The following is a 22,248-nucleotide window of genomic DNA, read 5'->3' as shown; positions in this document are numbered from 1 at the left end:
AGTTCTCCACTTCACTTCTCCTAAAAGACAAACTCATAAATAGTTTCCAAAACAAACTTTTTATATCTTAAAAATTACTAAGCCAAACTCAAAGGATTTTGGTATCCTTTCTTTCTCCCTCCCTTTGGAGTTAGTACTAAATCTGGTTGAGTTTTTTTTTGGTATTTTGGCTGCATTGTACCATGCAAGATGGTTCCCTGACCAGGGGTAGAACCCGGGCCTCTCCAGTAAAAGAGCCAAATCCTAACCACCAGGCTACAAGGGAGCTCCCTAGTACTAAATAAGTTTTAATTAAAGAACCCTTTGTGGGACTTCCCTGATAGTGCAGTGGATAAGAATCCGCCAGCCGGTACAGGGGACACATGTTCAATTCCTGGTCTGGGAAGACTACATATGCCTGTGGGTCAAAACTACTCAGCCTATAATGTAGAGCCTGGGAGCCGCAATGACTGAGCCTGTGTGCTACAACTATTGATGCCCATGTGCCCTAGAGCCCATGCTCTTTAACAAAAGAAGCCACCACTATGAGAAGCCTGAGCACCACAACAAACAGTAGAGCTTGCTCCTTTGTGAAGTGGGCTAAATATTTGTATTTTTCTGATATCCAAAATGTCAAGTCTATTATATTTTGCTGACATACGAAGAAGTCCAAAAAACACTCATTTATCATAAAAGAGTCTTTTTGAGTCTACACCCAAATAAATTGAAGAATAAAATTAGCAGCCATCTACATTCTTTTCTTTATTTTCTCTCAGTCCCAAGTTTGTTCTTATGTGAGATCTTTTGTACAATATCTACACAAACTCACTTGTTATAAACATAAAATACTAAGGAAACTACAGAATATCTTAGTTACTAAATAAACAATGTGAAAGAAAACAGTGGAGAAATTGTCATGGTCTTTGTTAAATGTGGCCATGTTCATAAGATATCATACATGAAAAATTCTGTCAGTTTTTTCTAGCTTGGCTTGATAGATGCAAGAGATGAAATGAATACCTGTTTTCAATATGAACAGTATGGTACTCACTCTAGGTTGTTCTGAAGATAGTAGAGTACACCCAGTTCATTGAGGGTCCGAGCATTGTCAGGTGTATCCTTACCTAATGTGAGCTCTTCTAATTGTAGGGCCCGTCTACGTAAAAGGGAAAATCCATACTGGAGAAACACAGAAATTCACAACAATCATCAAGAAAGTGCAATCTCTGATTCTGAAGCAATATACTAGGGTTCTGAAAAAATCCTTTCTCCTTTTGTTTCCTTTAAAGTAGATTACAATTACTTTAAGTATACTCAATTACTCTAATGATTATTAAAAAGTATACAAACTTCCCAGTGACATCACATTCTTAAATTCATTTAAAACTATTTTGTGAAAATGACTATGATATTTTAGCAAAATGAACAGAATCCCTAAATGCATCAAAAAGATTAGGAAACAGAATTAATGTGCATATATTTATTAACCCTATTACTAAACATTTAATACCAAGTACTACTATGGCTTTTCCTGTGGTCATGTATGGATGTGAGAGTTGGACTGTGAAGAAAACTGAGCGCCGAAGAATTGATGCTTTTGAACTGTGGTGTTGGAGAAGACTCTTGAGAGTCCTTGGACTGCAAGGAGATGCAACCAGTCCATTCTAAGGGACATCAGCCCTGGGATTTCTTTGGAAGGAATGATGCGAAAGCTGAAACTCCAGTACTTTGGCCACCTCATGCAAAGAGTTAACTCATTTGGAAAAGACTCTGATGCTGGGAGGGACTGGGGGCAGGAGGAGAAGAGGACGACAGAGGATGAGATGGCTGGATGGCATCACTGACTCGATGGACGTGAGTCTGAGTGAACTCCGGGAGTTGGTGATGGACAGGGAGGCCTGGCGTGCTGCGATTCATGGGTCGCAGAGTCAGACACAACTGAGTGACTGAACTGAACTGAACTTAAAATTGCACATAGCACTTGCAACTAGTAGACAAGTAAGTCCTGGAAATCAAATGTATAGCATAGGTAATAATGGCAACAATACTGTATTATAATCATCAAACTTGCTAAGAGACTAGATCTTAATTATTCCAATCACAAAAAAGAAATAATTTTGTGATGTGATGTTATGGTGTAATCATATTACAATATATAAATGCATCAAATAAATATGTTGTACATCTTATATTTACATAGTGTTAGATGTGAAATACATTTTAATAAAAAACTGAATATAGCATTTTAAGTTAAAATAAATATGCTATATTTATTTTGTCAGCAGCTTAGAAAAATGAAAAATTTTTTACACTTAAGGATAATAATTTCTTGGCATTTGAATGTAACATTAAATGTTTACTAAATTTCTTTTATTCTCTTTTCCAGCTCTTTAAAAAATGGAAACAGCTTTTAAGTTCATCTTCTAAAATCTAACCTTTATCATTTTTGTTAATTTTTATTGGAGTATAATTGCTTCACACTAAAATCTAGTCTTTGGATTATATAGTTCTACTTTTTAAAAATTAAAAAGAAAAATTTCCCCAGCTTTATTGAGATATAATTGACATATAAAACTGTGTAAAGTGTACAACATTATGATATGACATGTATATAGTGTAAAATGATTACCAAAATATATAGTTCCACTTTATAAACATACACTAATTTGTACTTCTCAGTGATACTAATATTTAAACATGTATTTTAAATTAGAAAATATTAATTAGTATTTCCCTAGAAATCAATTTTTAAAGTCAAAAGTTTTTAAATATGTGAGGTTTATGCATCTACATTATGATATGGAGATGTTCTTTTCCTTTTTGTTCAAAATACAACACAAAAGAAATCTCTCATTACCAAGTTGCCTTTTCTCCTTGCAGCTTTCTGACGAATTTTAAACGATTTTTTCCTAAAATGTTCAGCTTGTTCATATCTTAAAAAAAAAAAAAATAAGTCAAAGGAAAGCAACATGTCCAAAGTTTCATACTTCAGTGAAATAAAGCACCAATGTAAAGTCTTTTTTTTGCTAATTAAATACAACATTATTTCTAGAAGTGATAGTCATATGGAATGAAAAATCTTAACCAAAAACTTTCACAAAGCAAAATCTAATAAATCTAGTCCTCCAAGTGGGCTTCCATGGGACTCAGTGGTAAAGAATCTGCCTGCCTATGCATGAGATGCAGGTTCAATCCCTGAGTCAGGAGAAGGGAAATGCATCCCTGGAGAAGGCAATGGGAACCCACTCCAATATTCTTGTCTGGGAAATCCCATGCATAGAGGAGCCTGGCGAGATATAGTCCATGGGGTCACAAAAGACTCAGTCATGACTTAGCAACTAAAAGAACACGTCTTCCAACTAGCTGACATTTAACTATTTTTTAGCTGATTAAACTCAGTTTGAGTTTAAAAGGCAATCTCTAAAATGCAATCCAATTAAATGAAAATTCAAAACTTTAGTTTGCTATATCAACTAATTTTTGGTCACATAGAAATGGGAAATTCACACAAAATCTGTGTGAAACAATATTTTTAGAAGTTAAAAGAAAAAATTCCAATATGTGTCGCTTATGATTGAGCAAAAGAAATGATTTCAGATAGAGAAGAGATACCTTTCAGAGGTTGTATTATACTAGGGATCAAACTTCTGTAAACTGCTAGATAGTAAGCATTTTTGCCTTTGTGGGTTATGTGATTGCTGTTCAAACTAAAAAGCTACTGTTGAAGCATGAAAGCAGCCACAGATAATATGTAAATGAAAAAAAAAAACAAAAAACTATGGCTGTGTTCCACTACAACCTTAGGTCCAAAACAGGGGGGGACCTTCTGGACTGGGCATGTGGGTGATGGTTTGCTGTCCCCTGTATTAGTAGTACTCAGTATTAGAAAGCCAGTCAGCAAAGGAGCTCATTTGCACATCCAGCTCTATGACTCCAAAGTCCATGCTCTGTCCTCCACAGAGATGAACCTTGTCCTTGAAACAGAGATGAACCTTGCAGTTCTAATTTTGTTTACCCCATGAAGACCCAGACAAAGAATAATATTTGAATATGGTAGATTCAAAAGAATATAGGATAAGGAAAGTACAGGATAAAGAAAAGTACACAGCCACAAAACAATGCCTCCCACATAAGTACATTAAGAACACTAATTCCCTGTCAAAAAACCAGAGAATTACTCATTGAAATCTTACTTATCTTGTTTCTGGTACAAAGTTGCAAGTGCCTCAAGTTCGAGAGCAATATGTGGATGGTCTGAACCATAGGCATTTTCTGAGATTTCCAATGCCTGTTTATACAGTTGTTCTGCATTGCCAAACTTCTTCCACTGTACATACACACTTGCGAGTTGGTGGAGAGACTGAGCTACTTGTGGGTGATCTGGATCTAAAGCTGTTTCTCGAATTTCCAGAGACCTCTGCAAAAGCACAACAGCCTGGGGAAGAAAAAGGTTAAAGACCAATTAATGTGAGTGAAATCCTGTAAGATTTGCCATCTGATTAGCACAACAAATGAAAGCTACATCAATTCCTAGGAAGGAGAAGAGAGTAAACATGAAGACCCACAGCCTCTAACTCCCTACTGAAGTTACCTGACTGAGAAGGCCTAGATCCTTGAGAAATCGCCCCAGGGTTTCATAAAGGTCAGCTAAGCAAACCATGCTCTCTTCGCCTTCACAGTTTTTCTCATACTGCTTCAGTGAATCAAAGTATTCTGCTGCCATTGCGATTTTGTCTTTGCCAACAAACTGCCAATAACTCAGCAACTCAGCAAAATGTCCTCTGTTTCAACAAATAACAGTGATATAATGAAAAAGAAATGTTAAACCCCACTACTGAGTGAAGATGCCACAAATTCATATCAAGCTACTGACAGTGTATTAGGAGGCCAGTCCAGTGTAGTGAGGTAAAGGTGTAAACCGGGCCTGCCATCTGAGTCCACAGCGCTCTAGCTGTGTTCTCTCCTACCTCATCATTCTCGACTGCAGAAAGAGCACACGGACAGCACCTGCCTCAAGTGTTGCTTTAAGGAGACCACGGCATGTAGCAAGTACTCCATAGTGCTGGCTGATACCATGAATACCATTATGGTTATTCACCAATGGAACCCTATCAGAATCCTGTTTAGATTTTTTACGATATGCAGTCAACAGCTGAGTTCACCCCAAAATTATTTTAAATGATGGAAATACGAACAGAAGAAACAAAGCACAGGCAAGCTGTCAGAATACCTGCTTTGTATTTTCATCAAGGAATGGAATGATAAAAGTAAGCTTATTCATCTGTAGATGGTATTAAGTAGGATGGAGAGCTGTTAAACTAAAGGATGAATCTCATTTCAAATCATGAGAAACTGGATGGAGATCAGAAATAATTTATGAGCTGCAACAAAGAAATTTGAGAGAGATCATTAAGGAACAAAACAAATCATGCAGCTAAGTTATGAGAAGTGTCTAAATTTCTAGGTGAGACGGAGGTGGGACTTAGAGGTCAGAAGGTTGGCTCATAAAAAGGTGATTCTGCAAGACGCAAATTCAGACACACCAGGAGATACCAATGAGACATAAAGGATCTCCCTTAGCCAGTGGCTAAGACTTGGTGCTTCCACTGCATGGGGTGTGGGTTTGACCTCTGGTATGAGAAATAAGATCCCACATGCCACATGGTACAGCCAAAAAGATAGAATAAAAACTTAAAAAAGATTATTATAAGAAAAGGGTAATCCTTTCTTTAAATTCTGACACCAGTCAGATCCTATGAAGAGCCCAAAGTCTAGCTTGAAGGCTATACTTTAAAATACTTGGATGCCCTAAGAGGTAGACATCATGAACCACCTCTCTGGGTGGTCTGAATTTAAACCTGCTTCAGTGAAAGATTAAGATACAAAGCTACCTCGAGAGCATGCCAGCTCTGATTTTATAAAAACAATACTCTTTATCTTTTTTGTTTGGGCTTCCGTGGTGGCACAGACAGTAAAGAATCTGCCTGTAATGTGGGAGATTTTGGTTTAATCCCTGGGTTGGGAAGATCCCCTGGAAAAAGGCACAGCAACCCACTTCAGTATTCTTGCCTGGGAACGCCCATGGACAGAGGAGTCTGGCGGGCTACAGTCCATGAGGTTGCAGAGTCAGACATGACTGAGTGACTAAGCACAGCACAGCATCTTTTTTGTTTACCTCTTGGGAAAAGTAGACATGGCAATTTGCAAACTGTTTAAAATTTCTCCCATATTGTTTTATACTACGGTTACCACTGAAAGTGGACTAATTTTTAAATGAAGAATGCCATTTTCTCCCGTTACCCCAAACAACTGTTTGAATCTGTTTTTCTGGGGAAAGATGTCCTACAAATAAGTTTTTTACCTTTTATAGAGGTTTTGAGACACAAAGAGGTTAAGAAGACAGTCATGCAGCTTCTGTTTACTTCCCTGCTGCTGGAAAAGCCAAGGTAGTTCATCTGCACTCCTCCAAGTCACTCGGTCCTGACTATTAGAAGAGAAGGGACAACATTCAATAGTGCTGTCCCACAGTGGGATTGCTTCAAAAGACTACTGGCAAATGTTAAAGGAGGAGATACATATTTGATATATATCCTATCCCTGATTCGATGAATAATACTGAGAAAATTAGGTAAAAATCAGAAACTTTATGAACCTAACTATGGAAATAAAGTGATATTCAGGACCACTGATCAAACTCTATAGGTATTTTCCTATACCTATAGAGTAGGCATTGAACTATTAAAAAAACCATCAATGGACACAAATTGAATTATCAAAAATACCCCATCAATGGACACAACTGTATACAACCAGGTATTTACAGACATACACATATTTTTTTAACTACTTAAATTATTTAACTAGAATAAAATAAAAATAATAAAATGATCCTGCATTGATTTCACTTAAATCTTCAGCATAATATTAAAAGACTGACTTGCATAATTATATTTTGTTCTTTCGGCATTAACAGGAGAGAACTTAACCTTTAAAATAGTAAGTAAATTTTTATATTTTAAATTATTCTAAGAAAGAAAAAAATAAGGACACAGAGGTATAGTGTGTTGCAGAAGCTAAGAACAACAAAATGGACGTTTGTAATACCTTAGCTGCATGGTAAAATAGTTGGTTAGCTTTTGTCTATATGAAGCAATAATGGTGGGGCCTTCCATGTATTCTAGTCTCACTGTTTCCCAAGCCTATGGAGAAAAAGAAAAAATATCACAGTCTATTTTCTGTAAGTCACTGTACATCTAACAATGAATTTTTAAAATGAAACTTATAATTATTTCAATTTATAGTTGTAGAATAGAAATAGCATTAAAATATTTAAAAATTCAGTATGTATTTATGTGACAACTGACATAATTCTTGTTAGAACTCAAAATATAGTACAATTCAAACTTTTAGTGAATACATTAAAAATCTGAAATGTGGACTGCAAAAGTACAAAAAAAGGAAACTATATTTAAGTGATGTATTAATACTACAAAGGAGAAAGATAAGCCTGTGAAATTACAAATATTCTACACCTACATATAACACAGCATACTCAAATGAAAGAATTTATTTACATTAGATTACATATATAAATTAACCATGGCAATGAAGGGCTTCCCAGGTGGCATTAGTGGTAAAGAACCTGCCTGCTAATGCAAGAGACTTACGAGATGCGAGTTCAAGGGAAGATACCCTGGAGAAGGGGATGGCAACTCATCCCTGTATTCTTGCCTGGAAAATTCCATGGACAGAGGGGTCTGGTGGGCTACAGTCCAGGGGGTTGTAAAGAATTGGACAGGACTGAACACACACACACACATGTGCTCAATCCTAGAGAATGTTTCAGGTGCACTTGAACAGAATGTGTATTCTGCTATTTTTGATGTTCAGTTCAGTTCAGTTCAGTCACTCAGTCGTGTCCAACTCTTTGCGACCCGATGAATCGCAGCACGCCAGGCCTCCCTGTCCATCACCATCTCCCGGAGTTCACTCAGACTCATGTCCATCAAGTCCGTGATGCTATCCAGCCATCCCATCCTTGGTCGTCCCCTTCTCCTACTTGCCCCCAATTCCTCCCAGCATCAGAGTCTTTTCCAATGAGTCAACTCTTCCCATGAGGTGGCCAAAGTACTGGAGTTTCAGCTTCAGCATCATTCCCTCCAAAGAAATCCCAGGGTTGATCTCCTTCAGAATGGACTGGTTGGATCTCCTTGCAGTCCAAGGGACTCTCAAGACTCTTCTCCAACACCACAGTTCAAAAGCATCAATTCTTCGGCGCTCAGCCTTCTTCACAGTCCAACTCTCACATCCATACGTGACCACAGGAAAAACCATAGCCTTGACTAGACGGTCCTTAGTCGGCAAAGTAATGTCCCTGCTTTTGAATAGGCTATCTAGGCTGGTCATAACTTTTCTTCCAAGGAGTAAGCGTCTTTTAATTTCATGGCTGTAGTCACCATCTACGGTAATTTTGGAGCCCCCCAAAATAAAGTCTGACACTGCTTCTACTGTTTCCCCATCTATTTCCCATGAAGTGATGGGACCGGATGCCATGATCTTCGTTTTCTGAATGTTGAGCTTTAAGCCAACTTTTTCACTCTCCTCTTTCACTTTCATCAAGAGGCTTTTTAGTTCCTCTTTGCTTTCTGCCATAAGGGTGGTGTCATCTGCATATTTGAGGTTATTGATATTTCTCCTGGCAATCTTGATTCCAGCTTGTGTTTCTTCCAGTCCAGCATTTCTCATGATGTACTCTGCATGTAAGTTAAATAAGCAGGGTGACAATATACAGCCTTGACATACTCCCTTTCCTATTTGAAACCAGTCTGTTGTTCCATGTCCAGTTCTAATTGTTGCTTCCTGACCTGCATACAGATTTCTCAAGAGGCAGGTCAGGTGGTCTGGTATTCCTATCTCTTTCAGAATTTTCCAGTTTATTGTGATCCACACAATCAAAGGCTTTGGCATAGTCAATAAAGCAGAAATAGATGTTTTTCTGGAACTCTCTTGCTTTTTCAATGATCCAGCGGATGTTGGCAATTTCATCTCTGGTTCCTCTGCCTTTTCTAAAACCAGCTTGAACATCAGGAAGTTCAAGACATTACATTTTTGATGTAATGTCTTGAAAATATCAACTAAGTCTAACTATTATATTGTATCATTTTGGCTGTCTGTTGCTTTACTGATTTTCTGTCTCAAAGATCTGTTCATTGATGTGAGTCAAGTGTTAAAGTCTCCTGCTATTATTGTATTCCCATCAATTTATCCCTTTATGTCTGGTAGTATTTGTTTTATGTATTTAGTTGCTTCTATATTGACTGAATATATGTTGATGAGTGTACTATCATCTCCTTGTATTGATCCTTTTATCATAATATAGTATCCTTCTTTATCTCTCTTTATAACCTTTGACTTAAAGTCTATTTTGTCTGATATGAATATTGTAACCCCTGCTTTCTTGTCATTTCCATTTGCTTGAAATGGTTTTTTCCATCCTCTCACTTTCAATCTATGTGTATCATTTACCCTAAAATGAGTCTCTTGTAGGCAGCATATTCTATACTCTTTTTTTTTATCCTTTCTGTGACTATGTGTCTTTTGATTTGAGCATCTAGTCCATTGACATTTAAAGTAATTATTAATAGAAATGTATTTATTATTATTTTAAATAATGTTTTTCCATGATTTTATATTTCTTCTTTGTTCCTTTCTTTTCCTTTTTCCTTTTGGGGTTTGATGATTTCCTTTTGCATTATGCTTCTCTTCTCTTCTCTTTGGTTTTTGTAAATCTATTATATGTTTTTGATTTGTGGTTACCCTATGTTTCATGTATGCTAACCCCCTTCCTATATCTGCTTGCCTTAGACTGGTAGTTATACAGCTCAAACACATTCTAGGGAAAAAAGTCTACATTTTCTTATGCTCGTCCCCCGCATTTTATGATCTTGATGTCCTCTTTTATATCTTCATGTTTGTCCTTTTGCTGTTTGTTGTGGTTATCACCACTTTCACAGAAATTTTTAAATATCTGCATACCCGGTGGTTCAGTGGTAAATTTGCCTGCCAATGCATGAGACGCAGGTTCAATCCGTGGGTTGGGAAGATCCCCTGGAGAAGGAAATGGCAACCCACTCCAGTACTCTTGCCTGGGAAACCCATGGACAGAGGAGCCTGGCGGGCTACAGTCAATGAGATCGCAGAAGAGCTGGACATGACTTTGTGACTAACTAACAAACCAGCTTATTTAAATGATTTACTTTCCAATTGTGGTTTTCTTTTCCCTATTGATTCTTACTTCTCTCCTATTTAGATAAGGCCTTTCAATATTTCCTTTAGGATGGGTTTAGTATTGCTGTTTTTTTTTTTTTTTAAGTTTTTGCCCATCTGAAAAGTTCTAAATGATAATCTTGGAGGGTAGAGTATCCTAGGTTACAGATTTTTCTGTTTTAGGACTTTGAATATATTTTTTCATTCTATTCTGGCCTATAATGTTTCTGTAGAGAAATCAGCTGATAGCCTTATGGGGATTCCCTTATAATTAACTCTTTGTTTTTCTCTTGCTTCCTTTAGTATCTTCTCTTTATATTTTGTTGTTATTCAATTGCTAAGTCATGTCTGACTCTGCGACCACATGAAGTGCAGCAATCCAGGCTTCTCTATCCCTCACTATTTCCCAGAGTTAGTTCGAACTTATGTCCATTGAGTCAGTGATGCCATCCAACCAACTCATTCTCTGTCACCCCTTATTCTCTAGCCCTCTTTATGTTTAACTTTTGCCATTTTTTATTATAGTATGTATTGATATAGGTCTGTTTGGGTTTATCTTGTTTGGGACCTTCTGTGCCTCCTGTACACAGGAGGATATGTTTCTTCCTTTAGGTTTGGGAAATTTTCAGGCATAATTTGTTCAAATATATTTTCAATCCCCCTTCTCTCTTTCTTCTCCTTCTGGGATCCCTACTATGTATAGACTGACATGCTTTTATAGTATCCCATAGGTCTCTTATATTGCCTTTTTTTTTTTTTAATTCATTTGGTTTTCTGTCTGCTGTTCTGATAGGGTGATTTCCATTATTCTATCTTCCAGATCACTTATTCATTCTTCTGCATTATTTATTCTGCTATTCATTGCCTTTAGCTCAGCTTTCATTTCAGCAAGTGAATTTTCTAATTTTTCTCAGCTCCTCCTTCTAGTTTCTAGTCTCTTTGTACAGTAACCTACATTACTATGAATAGTCCTTTTTAATTCCTTCAGTATTTTCATTATCTTGTTGTTTTAGTGTCTATTAGATTGAAGAAGTCTGTCTCATTTAACGAGAATTCTCTTGATCTTTTATTTGGGAGTGGTTCCTCTGCTTCATTTTACTTATATTTCTCTTACTCTATGGATTTAGGAGAAACAGTTATCTACTGTGGTCTTGGAGGACCATTTTTATGTCAGAGCATCCCTGTGTAGCCTGTGTGGACTTAACATTTTTTGGTATGCGGGCCATAAGAGAATACTAGGAACAATTATAGGTCAACAAATTCAACAACTTAGAAGAAATGGACAACTTTCTAGAAACATACAATCCAGCAAAACTGAATCAAGAAGAAATAAATAACTTGAATAGACCAATAACTAGAAGTAAAATAGAATCTGTAACTTATAAACTCCTTACAAACAAAATTCCAAGGCCAGATGGCTTCACAAGCGAATTCTACCAAACATACAAGGAAGAACTTATACCAGTCTTTTCTAAACTCTTCTAAAAGACTGAAGAGAAAGGTACATTCCCAAAGAAACTCTATGAAGCCACCATCACCTTGATACCACAACAGACACTTCTGAAAAAGAAAATTATAGGCCATCTTTGATGAATATAGTTGCGAAAATTCTTAACAACATATTAACAAACCTAATTCAGTGACACATAAAGATCATACACCACCACAACCAAGGTGGATTCATCCCAGAGTCATAAGGATGATTTAATATATGCAAATTAATTAATGTGATATACCACATCAACAAAGAAAAGACAACACATGATCATCTCAATAAAGGCAGAAAAAGCACTTGAGAAAACTCAATTAAAAAAAAAAAGAAAATTCAATATCCGTCTATGATAAAAACTCTTACCAAAGTAGATTCAAAGGGAACATATCTCAGCATAATAAAAGCTATTTATTACAGGCCCACAGCCAGTATAATACTCAATGATGAAAAGATGAAAGCCTTCTTACTAAAATCTGGAAGAAGACAAAGATGCCCACTCTCCCCACTTCTCTTCAATATAGTATTTGAAGTCCTAGCCATAGCAATCAGACCAAAAAAAAAGTAAAAGGTATTCAAATTGGTAGGGAAGATTTAAAATTGTCATTATATGCAGATGACATGATACTGCATATAGAAAACTTTAAAGACTCCACACAAAAACTACTAGAACAGATCAATGATTTCAGGAAGATAGTAGGATATAAGATTAACATAAAGAAATCAGTTGTATTTCTTTACACTAACAATGAAATATTAGAGAATGTAAAAAAGTATTCCTTTTAAAGTCATAGCAAAAAATTTACTTAGGAGTAAATCTTACCAAGGAGGTGAAAGACTTATATCCTGAGAGCTATAAAACATTAATAAAGGAAACAATATGATTCAAAAAATAGAAGATATCCCATGCTCTTGGATTGGAAGAATTAATATTGTTAAAATGGACATACCACCCAAAGCAAACTATAGATTTAATGTGATCTCTACCAAATTACCCATGACATTTTTCACAAAACTAGAACAAATGATCCAAAAATTTATATGGAACCAAAAAAAGACACAGAATTGACAAAGCAATCTTTAGGAAAAAGAACAAAGCAGGAGGCATAACCCCCCCAGACTTCAGACAAAACTACAAAGCTACAGCAATCAAAACAGCATGATATTGGCACAAAAACAGACCTATGGATCAACGGAATGAAATAGCCAAGAAAAACCCATACACCTACTGTCAATTAATTTTCGGCAAAGGAAGCAAGAAAATACAATGGAGAAAAGACAGTCTCTTCAGCAAGTGGTGTTAGCAAAGCTGTACAGCTGCATGTAAATCAGTGAAGTTAGAACACATCTCTCACCATACACACAAACAAACTCAAAATGACTTAAAGACTTAAATATAAGACATGACACCATAAAACTCATAGAAGAGAACATAGGCAAAACATTCTCTGACATAATTGTAACAATGTTTTCTTAGGTCAGTCTCCCAAGGCAATAGAAATAAAAGCAAAACTAAACTAACAGGGCTTAATCAAATTTATAAGCTTCTGTACAGCAAAGGAAATCATAAACAAACAAACAAAGGGAGAACATATTTGCAAATGATGTGACCAACAGAGGTTTAGTTTCCAAAATATACCAACAGCTCATACAACTCAATAACAAAAAACCAAACAACCCAATCAAGAAATGAGCAGAAGACCTAAGTAGATATATCTCCAAAGACATACAGATGGTGAATAGGCATATGACAAGATACTCATTATTGCTAATTTTTAGAGAAATGTAAATCGAAACTACAGTGAGGTACCATCTCACACCAGTCAGAATGGCCATCATTAAAGTCTACAAATAACAAATGTTGGAGAGGGTGTAGAGAAAAGGGAACCCTCCCATAGTGCTAGTAGGGATGTAAGCTGGTACAGCCACTATGGAAAACAGCATGGAGGTTTCTTAAAAAATTAAAAATAGAGTAATCATAAGATCTGGCAATTCCACTCTTGGCATTTATCCAGAAAAAACTGTAATTCAAAAAGATACATGCAGAAATTTCTCCAAAGAAGACATACGGATGGCTAACAAACACATGAAAAGATGCTCAACATCACTCATTATCAGAGAAATGCAAATCAAAACCACAATGAGGTACCACTTCACACCAGTCAGAATGGCTGCGATCCAAAAATCTGCAAGCAATAAATGCTGGAGAGGGTGTGGAGAAAAGGGAACCCTCCTACACTGTTGGTGGGAATGAAAACTAGTACAGCCACTATGGAGAACAGTGTGGAGATTCCTTAAAAAATTGCAAATAGAACTACCTTATGACCCAGCAATCCCACTGCTGGGCATACACACCAAGGAAACCAGAATGGAAGGAGACACATGTACCCCAATGTTCATCGCAGCACTGTTTATAATAGCCAGGACATGGAAACAACCTAGATGTCCATCAGCAGATGAATGGATAAGAAAGCTGTGGTACATATACACAATGGAGTATTACTCAGCCATTAAAAAGAATACATTTGAATCAGTTCTGATGAGATGGATGAAACTGGAGCCGATTATACAGAGTGAAGTAAGCCAGAAAGAAAAACACCAATACAGTATACTAACACATATATATGGAATTTAGGAAGATGGCAATGACGACCCTGTATGCAAGACAGGAAAAAAGACACAGCTGTGTATAACGGACTTTTGGACTCAGAGGGAGAGGGAGAGGGTGGGATGATTTGGGAGAATGGCATTCTAACATGTATACTATCATGTAAGAATTGAATCGCCAGTCTATGTCTGACGCAGGATACAGCATGCTTGGGGCTGGTGCATGGGAATGACCCACAGAGATGTTATGGGGAGGGAGGTGGGAGGGGGGTTCATGTTTGGGAACACATGTAAGAATTAAAGATTTTAAAATTAAAAAAATAAAAAAAAACAAAAAACAAAACAAAACAAAAAACAAACAAAAAGATACATGCACTTCTGTGTTCATGGTAGCTCTCTTTACAATAGCCAAGACATGGAAAAAACCTAAATGTCCATCAATAGGAGAATGGATAAAAAATACATGGTACATATAAGCAATGGAATATTTATTCAGCCATAAATAAAAGAATGAAAATGCAGCATGGATAGACCTAGTGATTTTCATACTAAGCGAAGTCAGAAAGAGACAAACTGTGATTACCACTTATATGTGGAATCTAAAATATGACACAAAGGAACATATCTATGAAACAGAATCACAGACATAGAAAACAAATTTGCGTTTTCCAAGGGGAAGGGGTAGTTGGGGAGGGAAGGATTGGGAATTTGGGATTAACAGATGCAAATTATGCGGTACAAAAAAAAGAGTTATATTAGTCATTATTTACTAGGTGCTAGAAATCATGTTTAGGACTTCACCAGGACCAATTAATTATTCACCATTTCAATTAATTATCTTCACAACCCCTGAGGTGAGCTGGAAACATCTGCCCAAGGCTCAGATAACTTGCCCAGGGTTACATTAAGCTGTAAAGAGCTGGGCTGTGAACTGAGGCAGAGTGACAGAACCCAAGCTCCTAAAACATGTATAATATACCAACAATACAATGAAACATAAAATTGAAAAAACATTTTTCTCTTTCAGAAAAAACTACTTTTTAAAGTAATAGCCATTTCATAAAGGTTTTACTTCATAAGAATACTAGCCAAATTTTGTATCTAACCTAAAATTACTGGAAAAATATCTGTAATGCCAAATGAGATTTCAATTTTGTCTTTTAATTGAAATATTTGAAATAATATGGTATTATATAGCATAATACATATGCGATGATATGTAGACATTTCAATAAGTGAAAAAACCTTACTAAGATAACATTTACCTGTAGATGTTGAAACTTAAGCAAACCGCAACCATACGTCAACAAACACATTTTGTGTAAACTGTGAATAAGGGAGGTCAAGACAGTCCAGGACATCTCAGGATAGAGTTCCATCAATTCTGACTCATTCACACCATTGTGACTAATATTTACAAGGCAGAGAATCTAGGTAGATAAAATAAATTAACAGTGATTATACAGTACCTCTATTGTTAACTAATAGCCATTAAAATGTCCATAATTCTTTTAAGCTTATTAACTTATTCAAATTTATCATTCAAGTGATTTAATAAACCAAGAAACAGATTTCTTAGAACACACTTTCCAAAAGACACTAATCAAGAATAAGACAGTGTATATATAAAATGTAGCGTGCCAAAGATAATATACATATAGAAAAAGTTTAGTGAAATTAAAACTGCAGGAAATGTATTATTAAAACTAATGACAGAGTTCCAATTCTGGGAAGATGGGGGAAGAAAACAACCCTCTTAGTACAAATGCCTCTTAATATCAGATAACAACAAGTAACAAAACATTTCTAAAATCATAATTGAACCTTCAGAAAAGAAAGGGAAATCCCCCAAGTATCCCAAATAGTAAACTGAAAATTTAGGTAGATAAATAGCAGAACAAGAAGACAAGGAAGGAAGCTTGTGGGCTTAGAGGTGGAAATTAAAGTCCAACTACAGAAACCCCCCAAGCTGAGAAATAAACACAAAAATGGATCCAGGTTAAAAGCATAAGGGCTCAGCAAGGTTGTTAGTGAATTTCCAAAAACTAAGTTGAATAACCAGCAACAAAAAAAAGTTTTACAAGTTATTTTAACTACTACAGAGTTATTAGAAACAAATTTTAACAAAAGATGTTCAAAACTTTTATGGGAAAGAAGATAAAATGTTATTTGAAAATCATTCAAGACAATGACTAAATAAATGGAGAACTATCTAGCTTTTCATGAAGGAGAAGATATAAGATAATTTTCCCTAAATTCGCCTCTAAATTCAGTGCAATTCCAATTAAAATTGCATACTGAATTTCCGTGGCACTTGCTGAGCCAACTCTAAAGATACACATGGGAAATGAGCCAAGACAACTATGAAAAATATTAAGAGGGGGTTTGCCCAATGAAATATCAAAGCTTACTTTCAAGTTCTAATAGTTAAGACAGTGGTATTGATAAAGAATAGTAAATTAGAACAGAAGAGCCTAGAAACAGACTCATGTTTATATATGAGCTTGATACCTGAGAGGTGGCATCCCAAATCAGTAGAAAAGATATATAAAGTAAAATGAACAATTAACTAGCTATATTTTAAAAGATTAAGAATTAGGCTCCTGGGAATTCCCTGCAGTATCCCAGGTTCAATTCCTGGTCAGGGAACTAAGATCCTACAAGCTGTGCAGCGTGGCAAAAAAAAAAAAAAAAAAAAAAGTAGATTCCTTCCTCACACAATAAATAAAAATATGTAATGTGCATTAAGGACTTATACATGAAGAACAAAATTATAAAATATTTTGAAGGGAAAAATATCAAATCATTTTTATGACAGCAAAGGATAAAAAAAAAAAAGATAAACAGGCATAAACCATAAAAGAAACTGTGGCTAAATCTCACTTTATTAAAATAAAACTTTGTATAATGATGCCATAAGGTTAAAACACAAGAACAGGGAAGACATTAATTTGTAAACTCTATAAAGAAGAATTTGTATTCAATATGCAGAACCTTTAAAAACTAACAGATCAACAAGAAAAAGTCAACTCAGTTAAAAAATGGGTAAAGGACCTGACCCAGCAACTCACAGAAGATGAAACAAGAATAGCCAAGAAGCATGAAAAGATGAAAAATCTCCATGATAATCAGGAAAATGAAGATTCTCTGAGATATCACTTCTGGTCATAAGCATGCTATGGCAGTGGGTATGCTTGAAACATAACATTACAGGGATTTACCATTTACTTCAATTCACACACAAATCCAAACATGGCAAAATAATCTTCCCTTTATAAGTTTATTACATTTTACCTGCTTCATTAGTTCTTTATCTGTATCGTTTGCCATGGACTCCTGGATAGATCGCAGAACAAGTCTGTATAATGAAACAGTGTCTTGACACTGGAAACACTGAAGAAGGATTTTATCTAAATTGCCTGCTCTCCCAGCACTGTTGGAATTGAGAACAGATTTAATTTCTTACAATCTGCCAACAACTGAATAATTGGAGGTAAATAAAAACAATGCTCTACTTTATCTTTTTTTATACTGTTCAACTGATGACAGCAGGAATTCGATAAAACATGGCTCAGGAAAACGTTAGTTTTATGGGACTGCTAGAATCATCAGAGTTATTTTAGTATACCATTTAATTCAATGCAATAAACATATGCTGGGAATTAACTACGTATCAAGTAATTACTGCACACTGTGGAACATAAAAATAAGACATGGTACATCTAGATGTGCGCCACCTACATACAGGAAGCAAGAAAATAATTACAAGTAAGTATTATTAGTTAGCCATGCAAACTAACAGAACCAGAATTTGGAAAACATCAGCTTAAAGAAAACAGTAGATAGGGTTTGTTTTAAAACATTACATATTTACCAGTAGTTTCTTTTTTCAATATGTAAAGAATGGTGAAAAAACAAAAAATCATCCATAGTCCCTCTTAAAAGAGATTACTTCAAAATATATGAAATGCATGACTTAACACTCTTGAATTGTACTCATGCAAGCCACTGTTGTTCTCAGATTCACTGCTACAACTCTGGGGACAGGGGGAGGGGTCAGTGAAAATATCACAGGCAATTCAAAGTTTTGAAAGATTTTTTTCATTTCAAATGTGGTCCTTCAGGTGAGAATGTGGAATTGCGAGACAACAGTACTAGTTTCAGTTTCCCCAATATGAACTGTGCTAGGATTACAACCTACTCTGATGAATACCAAAACAAGTATTAGTCTTTCTTTTTTTTACCTCTGGTTGCAAACAACGTAAGGTGAGGCTGTCCTGAAGAAGTAAAGGTAGTAAAACTCTCTGCTGCTGCTGCTAAGTCGCTTCAGTCGTGTCCGACTCTGTGCGACCCCATAGACGGAAGACCACCAGGCTCCCCCATCCCTGGGATTCTCCAGGCAAGAACGCTGGAGGGGGTTGCCATTTCCTTCTCCAAAGCATGAAAGTGAAAAGTGAAAGGGAAGTCGCTCAGTCGTGTCCAACTCTCAGCGAACCCATGGACTGCAGCCCACCAGGCTCCTCCGTCCATGGGATTTTCCAGGCAGGAGTACTGGAGTGGGGTGTCATTGCCTTCTCCAGGTAAAACTCTCTACTGCTTATATAAAGGCACATTACAAATGAATGTCTAAAATAGAAGTCTCCGCTGTAAGATGAAACATTTATCAGGATGTGGGAACAGAGACAATTAAAAATTCCTACCAATACATCTATCTACTGATATTGAAAGACACCTGAATAACATTTTTTATGCCTCATTTGCCTCCTCACTTTCCCAAAACTACGGGCCTCAAGGTGACAATTTAGAACAAAGATTGCCTTCTTTTGCAGCCCCAAGTTGAGAAAAGGTTAGTGTGATGAAAACCAGACAAATATTTCCAACAAGTTCTGATATTCAAGGGCTAGCAATTTTCAGTTGTCACATTATCATGGATGTCAAGTTACAGTATCACAGTCAAGTCATAGCATCACAGTTAGAACACCAGAATCTTAGTGGCCTGAGAGATTGCCATAATGATCAGTTCTGTTTCACCCAGTGAGGAAGCATTCTGCAGCAAACACAAAATTGCTGAAGGTGACATAAAATAACTACCACTTACCATGCAATCATTTTGCCGAAAAGAGTGACGTAAAGAGCATTGCAGGTTGTAGCAGAACGACAGTGTCGTTCTAGCTTCTTCTCCTGTACCAGTTAACCAAAAAAACAAAACAAAACAAAACAAAAATACAAAACCACCCTGGAATTAAGTGGCCTTTACAACTGAGCCATCAGCAAATGCCCCTGAAGAAATAACACAGTTCCTGCCACCTCATCAGTGGCATCACTGCCGTGCTGTGGTAAACTACAAGTGCTGTCAACATACAAATGCTTTTTCACTTTTAAAATACTGCTTAATATAATACAGTAAAGTAAGCCTTAAGACCAAAGTCTTTTTTATTGCTTGTTCTATATCTGATTAGTTTAAGGGTAAATCCATTTAACAAAGTAATAACTAAATTCCAATTTTCCTTGGAACCACATAGAGTTTCCTATATTGAATTTTAAGTCTCATATAAGGTATTTTTTTTTTAAATAAAGAAATCTATAGAGAGTAAAAGAGAGCAGCAAAATTAAAAATACTTACCTGCTCTTTACTCAATTTAATGTCTACAGAGTGGCATTCTGCAATTATAATAGATTTTGCATCTTTTGGATTTAAAGGGTCAAGATGAAGTGTAGGCCACAGCCTTTTATTTAAAGAAAAAGGAAAAATCAAATTCTTTTCTAATGAAACAACAAAGCTTCCCATAATACAAATCAAAGTCCATTATAAGAATTAATTTTTTATACTACCTTCATAAAATTAATCTCTGTTAAACATAGTAATATTATTTCCTTTATACATGTTATAACATGCATGTCATCACTTTTAGCAATTAATCACAACAAACACTGTTATAAGATAAATGCGCATATATTGACAGTAAACTGGTAAAACATTTCTAGTTCTATGTTCTATACGATCAGTAAAATAACATCAGTATTGGTACCTATGAGGAATAGTGCCAGACATAGTCTTTTACCAAACATTGCTTGTAATTCAGTCAAATTTAATACCCTATAACATCCAGTCTCAGTGAAATGCTGAAATTCTTTGTTGGAGACGGGAAATCTTACGCTTTTTATAAACCACAAATCTGTGCTTTATACATAAAAAGTGTAAGATTTCCCCTCCCCAGCAAGCTAGTGAAGGTGATGGAATTCCAGCTTAGCTATTTCAAATCCTAAAGGATGGTGCTGTTAAGGTGCTGCACTCAGTATGCCAGCAAATTTGGAAAACTCAGCAGTGGCCACAAGACTGAAAAATGTCAGTTTTCACTCCAATCCCAAAGAAAGGCAATGCCAAAGAATGTTCAAACTATTGTACAATTATGCTCATTTCACATGCCAGCAAGATTATGCTCAAAATCCTTCAAGCTAGGCTTCAACAGTATGGGATCAAGAACCTCCAGATGTACAAGCTGGATTTAGAAAGGGCAGAGGAATCAGAGATCAAATATCCAACATCCACTGGCTCATAGAAAAAGCAAGAGAGTTCCAGAATAACATCTATTTCTGTTTCATTGACTAGGCTAAAGCCATTGACTGTGTGGATCACAACAAACTGTGGAAAATGTTTAGAGAGATGGGAATACCAGACCACCTTATCTGCCTCCTGAGAAACCTGTATGCAGGTCAAGAAGCAACAGTTAGAACTGAACACGGGACAACAGATTGGTTAAAAACTGGGAAAGGAGTACATCAAGTCTGTATATTGTCACCCAGCTTATTTAACTTATATGCAGAGCACATCATGCAAAATGCCAGGCTGCACGACTCACAAGCTGGAATCAAGATTGCTGGGAGAAATATCAATAACCTCAGATATACAGATGACACCACCCTAATGCAGAGAGCAAAGAGGAACTAAAGAACATCTTGAGGAAGGAGAAAGAGTGATAAAGCTGGCTTAAAACTCAACATTCAAAAAACCAAGATCATAGCATCTGGGCCCTTCACTTCACGGCAAACAGCTGGGGAAAAAGTGGAAACAGTGACAGGTTTTATTTTCTTGGGCTCCAAAATAACTGTGGACAGTGACTGCAGCCACAAAATTACACTTGCTCCTTGGAAGAAAAACTATGACAAACCTAGACCGCATATTAAAAAGCAGAAACATCACTTTGCCAGCAAAGGTCCATATAGTCAAAGCTATGCTTTTTCCAATAGTCATGTATGGGTATGAGTCATGTTTCTCACAGCTGGTGAGAAATATTTCTATCTCTGCATTTTAAACCAAAATTGTCACCAAAAGGACCCAATTGCACTGAGTATACTTTTAATCTTTGCAAGAAAGCTGAATGATAAAGAATTGATTCTTTCAAATTGTGGTGCCAGAGAAGACTCTTGAGAGTCCTTGGACAGCAAGGAGATCAAACCAGTCAATCCCAAAGAAAATCAACCCTGAATATTCATTGGAAGGACTGAAGCTGAAGCTCCAATACTTTGGCTACCCTGATGCTGGAAAAGATTGAAGGCAAAAAGAGAAGGGAGAGACAGAGGATGAGATGGTTCGATGGTATCACTGACTCAATGGGTGTGAGTCTGAGCAAACTCCAGGAGATAGTGAAGAACAGGGAAGCCTGGCATGTTGCAGTCCATGGGGTTGCAAAGAGTCAGACATGACTTAGCAGCTGAACAACAAATACACATATATCTGTTTATGTTCATGAATTTATATATGGTATATGTGTGATATTAAAATTTCTTGGTAGGGAGGTGATTAGGAAGAACATTACTAAAAAGGCTCCTGGGGTAGGGAGACAAAATAGATTGAGAAACACCACTTCACAGAACTCAACCACTGCATCCCTTTTTAAGTACTGGAC

The 22,248-nt window shown here is 36.3% G+C and overlaps 1 protein-coding gene across 2 annotated transcripts in view; it reads right to left on the bottom strand.

The window, feature by feature from the left end:
- NPHP3 (nephrocystin 3) overlaps positions 1-22,248 on the bottom strand; it is a 54,647-nt gene that overhangs the window by 3,902 nt on the left and 28,497 nt on the right. For both annotated transcript variants that reach the window (XR_011445986.1, XM_069565544.1), the window contains exons 14-23: positions 19,965-20,067; positions 19,440-19,522; positions 17,636-17,774; positions 15,607-15,771; positions 7,084-7,178; positions 6,341-6,463; positions 4,571-4,760; positions 4,173-4,414; positions 2,837-2,912; positions 1,031-1,158 (exon numbers count right to left, since the gene is read on the bottom strand). Coding sequence is in view for 1 of the 2 variants with exons in the window: in XM_069565544.1 (XP_069421645.1) it covers positions 1,031-1,158; positions 2,837-2,912; positions 4,173-4,414; positions 4,571-4,760; positions 6,341-6,463; positions 7,084-7,178; positions 15,607-15,771; positions 17,636-17,774; positions 19,440-19,522; positions 19,965-20,067 (1,344 nt within the window). In the remaining variant the exon portion in view is untranslated. The remainder of the gene's footprint in view (positions 1-1,030; positions 1,159-2,836; positions 2,913-4,172; positions 4,415-4,570; positions 4,761-6,340; positions 6,464-7,083; positions 7,179-15,606; positions 15,772-17,635; positions 17,775-19,439; positions 19,523-19,964; positions 20,068-22,248) is intronic.

The sequence above is a fragment of the Ovis canadensis genome, chromosome 1 (genome assembly GCF_042477335.2).
Source record: "Ovis canadensis isolate MfBH-ARS-UI-01 breed Bighorn chromosome 1, ARS-UI_OviCan_v2, whole genome shotgun sequence".
Classification (NCBI taxonomy): domain Eukaryota; kingdom Metazoa; phylum Chordata; class Mammalia; order Artiodactyla; family Bovidae; genus Ovis; species Ovis canadensis.
This window is presented reverse-complemented; position numbering and strand designations above follow the sequence as displayed.